The sequence below is a fragment of the Otolemur garnettii genome, unplaced genomic scaffold (assembly GCF_000181295.1).
Source record: "Otolemur garnettii isolate 467f Iridium unplaced genomic scaffold, OtoGar3 scaffold00259, whole genome shotgun sequence".
Lineage (NCBI taxonomy): Eukaryota > Metazoa > Chordata > Mammalia > Primates > Galagidae > Otolemur > Otolemur garnettii.
The window spans coordinates 784,327-789,962 of NW_003852654.1; the positions used below are offsets into that span (position 1 = coordinate 784,327).

General features: G+C 40.3%; 1 protein-coding gene across 1 annotated transcript; it reads right to left on the reverse strand.

Annotated features, from left to right (window-relative positions):
* Window positions 1-1,168: 1,168 nt before the first annotated feature.
* RAB39B (RAB39B, member RAS oncogene family) lies at window positions 1,169-5,258 on the reverse strand. The gene is made up of 2 exons (XM_003802742.2): window positions 4,742-5,258; window positions 1,169-1,667 (listed from the first exon to the last, which is right to left on the reverse strand). Exons 1-2 carry the CDS (start codon window positions 4,954-4,956, stop codon window positions 1,241-1,243), a joined length of 642 nt encoding a protein of 213 aa, XP_003802790.1. The 5' UTR covers window positions 4,957-5,258; the 3' UTR covers window positions 1,169-1,240.
* Between the last annotated feature and the right edge of the window lie 378 nt (window positions 5,259-5,636).

Below are 5,636 nucleotides of genomic sequence, written 5' to 3' on the forward strand. Positions count from 1 at the left end.
TAAAGCCCTCTTGTCAATAATACCTGAATAGACTTTACCTTTGAATTCCTTGTCAGGTACCCTCAGGATTATAGCTGAGTTGTAATCAATAACGAAAACATTCTGACATGTAGAGAACATTTATTATACAGTCAGTGTCTTCCAAAGAAAACAAATTAGTAATTTTTTATTCATTTGACAGCAGGATAATGCAGTGAAAAGAAGAGAACTAAGAGTCAGGACTCCTTGACCTTGACAAATGAGTCTCCTGGCTCTTCCTTACTATTTTATAAAGCGGGAACAAAAAAACTCATTGTTCTGTTATGATGATCGAATAAGTAGCTAAATAACTGTAATTTGTTTTTAAGGATTACAGTGCCTCCTTTTTGGCAGGTATGATGAGTGGTTTTTTTCCTCAGGGAGCTTTTCAGAGGCAAATCCATGTGATGTTGCCCTCAGGTACCTGAAGAAGCAGGCAGGTGGTTTATGGCTTCCAGTGCAGTGAAAGCCTAGGCATTATCAGGGGCAAAAGAGTGTGATATTGGGTTACATTGTTTCTCTCCTCTACTTACAGGGTAATTTGAATGGGACAGTTTCTTTCACAGAGTTGAAAATTCTATCACAAGGGTGTACATTTTCTCAAAGTGATAATAACTGTGTAGATAAGCCTCTCTTTTTTTGTAGTCACATAATTTTCACTCAGACACCAGACCTTGAAAGGGCTCTTAGCCCCTCATTTTACAGGTGAGCAGTTAGAATGTAATTGGTACCTTTTAACCAAAGCCAGCATACACATTTGAATATGACCACTGAATAAACTGATCTCATAGTCTTTTTGTTATACTAATTGTTCCCAAGGTGACACTTCCCCCCTTTCCATATTTCTTTATATTCATGACCTATGAATGAGCTGAAATACCAAGAAACAGTTATCCTGTCTATAGATATGTTTTCCTGGGACCTAGCTTCCTGAAGCCCAGGTTCTTAACATGTGGTCCACAAATGGCACATGGAGAAGCCACTGCCCAGCATGGACCACAACAGTGCCTGGCCCAGCCCATGTCAACAATTTAGTCCCTTGGTCAAAGCACCCAGGCTCCTCCATACACCTATACATAAGCCTGTCAGAGCCCCCACGGGAAGGAGTCTCACTTGGTATCCAAATGGTAGTTGAGTTCTCTTTAGTCATACAAGTATTCTATTTCTTTTGCTCACTTTTCAGTTCATGTAGGACAGCACATTTTAGAAATAAAATAGCCGACTAGCACAAACATCTCCTCTCTGATTTGACAACCTCTTCTGAAGAGTGAACGACATTTGGTACAAACCCACTCTTCACCCCTTCCCAGCCCTCCTGGATTGTAATCTCCCCCCTTTTAACCAGCTCATATATGTCTCTTGTCAGGTCTGTGAAGGCTTTCTCCACATTAATGGCATCTCGGGCTGACGTTTCAATGTACTTCATACCGTACGCAGCAGCCAATTTCTCAGCCTCGTGGCGAGTCACTTGCCTCTGTGTATCCAGGTCACACTTGTGACCCACCAGAACAAATACAATTTGGTAGGGCTGAACGTGTACTTTGGTCTCTTCTAACCACTCATGGACATTCTGGAAGGACCTGCGGTTGGTAATGTCAAATAAGAGAAGACCACCTACTGAGTTCCTGTAGTAGGCGCGAGTGATGGATCTAAAACACAAGAAAGAAGTAAAGAATAAAGGCTATGCCCAAACTCCTGCATGTCAATAAACTCATTGTAATCTAGTGTTCCTGCTTAGTGACATAGTCCTTTAGTAAACATGATTTTCTTTCTTTAAACAATGGAATAAAAATGTCGTTCCATAATAATGATATGTGAGTTTTCAATTGGAAAAAACTTCGAAATAGTGTCTTCCAGAAATGCATGCTCATAAATTTTCTAGGATTTTCCCTTGATTCAGCACTGGAAAGTGACCTTAGTTCAGTGGTTCTCCACCTTCCTAAGGCCGCGATGTATTTTCATTGTTACAAAGGGGTCGCAACCCACAGGTTGAGAACTGCTGCCTTGGGTGATGATTGAGTCCTATTTCCTGCTATCAGCTTTAGAGGCAGGAGACTTAGACTAGTTCTGCCTGATGAAATAATTGATGTTAAGATGTTCTGTGACATGGAGAGTTCTTGACAAATGCTAGTACTTCAAACAGGATTTTTAAAAAATAGAATGGATGTCTGATACTTCAAAGACATTTATAAGTGTATACATATCTTGCAATATACTCCATTTTTTCCATTTATCATCATTAATATGTTTCTCTTTTCCATTACTATTATTAATATTATTATCTAACATGGGTCCTCAGTTTCTTCTGTAAGAAGAAACATAATTTTGGTATTTTGTTTTTTCTTTTCCAGGCTTTGTAGGAATGGGAAAAATTAGGATGGTGAAGGGATCAAGAGCCAAGTGCCCCTGAAGGGTCAGCCCTACTTCCCAACACATTTCACAGAGACCAACTCAGGAGCCACCACTTGGAAAAAATCACCTAAATAGCCAAAGCTGCCCCTTAAAATAATATTTATCTAAATTATTATATTTAGAATTTTTCTAAAACCTATTATACATTGGTTGTACTTAAACAGGAGAAACCTTACACATATTTTAATTTCTTGATTTGAAGTGCATCCTTCTAAGTAGACATTATGGTACTTTGCTTTTTGGAGGGTATAGAACTATTTTCCTCTACAATCAGTTTCTTAGACTACTGTGATTTGGGGATCTAGGTCTACTTTCAGGTTTTCTTGGATAAAAAGATAGACAATGAGGGACTCGATAGTTTAAGGCATACAGAAAATGGCTCAGTGTTAACAAGAAATGAATTCAAGCCTCCAGAACCAAGCAAATCAGCCCTGGGGGCTGAGAACATTTGTAATCCCCTTTTAGTTAAAAGAATTATGGAGACTGGTGGGTATACAAGAAAATTAGACATGAATAAAGGATTTGATTTGCAAAGAGCTCAATTCAAGAAATCAATAAACAAGTCATAGATCCCTTTCAAAACTCTAGAATATACAAGGTGTCCCAAAGTTCACCCATAAAGTTGCCATACATAGAGGAAATGGGAAATTGTGGCTAAATGTACCTTTATTTATAAATATGGATTGCCAAATTTCATCAAACATTTACAAAAAAATTCTCCATGTATTGACCACTTGTAAAATTTTGTAATTAATACAAGTATTTTGTAAGTAAAGGTATATTTAGCTATAATTTTCCTTTTTTCCTGTGTATGGAGATTTCAGGGGTGACCTTTGGACACCCTGTATTATTACATTAATTTTATTTATCAAAAAAGTTAAGCCTTTTGTAAGCATGACATACGTCTACATAAAACTTAAAAATGATGGGCGGCACCTGTGGGTCAAAGGAGTAGGGTGCTGGTCCCATATACCAGAGGTGGTGGGTTCAAACCCAGCCCCAGCTAAAAACTGAAAAAACAAAAACCTTAAAATGTTCCCTACACCAAGACATTTCTTATTATGAAAAGACAAATGACAAGCTGGGAATATATCTTACAACACATACACAAGAGAAAAAGGCTAATATTGTTCAACTGTAAAGAACTACATATTGTTCAAGAAATAATAAGCAGTGGATATGAACAGGATGTTCAAACTGAAAGAAATTGCAACAAACATCTAGAAGATACCTTTCTTGACTTAATTAGAAATGCTGTCAAAAGTTCAAAGTGAACCTGTGACAAGGATGTTTGGCACAGTGTTGTTTGTGGAAGTGGGGAATTGGAGACCACTTAAGTTTGTAATTATGTCTTCTGTCTACCCCTCTTCAATTACCTAACAAGTATCTTTTATCCTCAATTAATGTTGGATAGATAAATAGAGAAATGATCATAAACATGGACTATTGAGTCCTCTTGATGTAGTTCCTGCTGTTCTATTTGACTTTAGTGTTCTGGGCTTTTCCTGTCTTTGCTTGGGCAGTCATACTCATGTGGTCTCATCTTTTCCAGTTAACCCTGCATCATCTGTGTCCATATATAATTATTAATAATACATGCTACAAAAGAAGAAAAGGGTTGTAAGAGAAAATTAAACATATTCCTTGATTACTCATTACCTACCAAGTGTTACAGTAGCTCTTTCCCCCAACTATGTTAACACAGAAGTTCCTAGAGGGAAGGGGCTTTGTCTGTTTTGATTAGATGACATCCTGTTGTGTGAATTTCATCGCTGTTTCCCCTAGAAACAAGCCAGTGTCTGGCACATAGTAGGTGATGACTGTATTATGGTTGTAAGAAGTAATCAATCAATTCATCAGTATCTGATTATTTCTTGTGTGTCAGGACATATGTTATTAGCATATGTATGTATATAGATAGGAAGTTATAGAAATAAATTATAATACACATGTATGTATGTATGTCTATCTATATCATCTGTGTATCTATATCTCTGCGTTACATTAGGACAATCTGGGAACATTTTTGAAAGTATGTCACACAGGGACTGAGATTGATGAATTACAGTGATCAATTCCAGCTAGTTTATTAACCACGTTTGGCTAACGTGTGTGTTATTGACTGGCCCGCCCTGACAGGGCGTTCCTTTCCTTGCACTGAGGAAAGCCCAAAGGTGGACTTCAGCAGAACCCCTCCACACCCTTGATGTCACCCCCGTGGACCGCGACTAGGATCAGGAAGTCCTTTCTCCCAGCGGCTGCAAACCCCAAATACCCTCCCACTGCCCGCGGGCCCGGGCTACACTCCCACCTGAACCTCTCTTGACCCGCAGTATCCCAGATCTGGAGCTTGATGCGTTTTCCCGGCTCGATCTCCACCAAGCGGGAGAAAAAATCCACCCCCACGGTGGGGTCCGAAACCTGGGCAAAGCGACCCTCGGTGAAGCGGCGGATCAGACAGGACTTGCCCACCGTGGAATCCCCGATGACAATGAGCCGGAACTGGTACAGCCAGATGGCCTCCATAGCCTCGGCTCGGCTCACGGGTTTCCTTGGCTCCGACCCGGAGCGGGAGGGGGCGCCCCGCCTAAACCTCGGAGAGCTCTGTTCGGACCGATCTAGCTCAGCCGTGAGTGCATCGCTGGCTAGGGGGCCCGAAGCGAGGTAGGCCCAGGCGCCGGGAGAGCACAGGGATGGATGCTGTGCTCGCAAAGGTGATGAAATGGCAGCAGCATCAGCACCACGCAGTCTGACTCATCGCTGACAACCGGGTTACTGTAATCCCCTGCATAGATGCGACTTCTGGGTCGCCGAACTATCTGTAAGAGGAGCGCACGCGAAACGGCCAGGAGAACAGCATTCCTTTCCTTTCCAATTACCCTACTTACTCTCTCAAATTAAAATTTTCCCTGTTGTTGAGATTGCAAATGTAATCCCTTTTCATTGAAACTAGCGAATAATGCAAAACTGTACACACAAAAAGGGAAGATACATAATTATATATTCATCTGCATGTGTTTCCTTGCTCAAATACACAAACATTATATCAATATATGTGGCTATGTATATACAAGGGCCGTCCGGAAAATATCCAGCCATGCTATATAAAAAATTGACACATATGGCTGGATACTTGCCAGCCAGGCCTCAAATAATTCCCATATTCATGTTTCTTTGTACAAAAATAAATCAAACTATATCTTTAC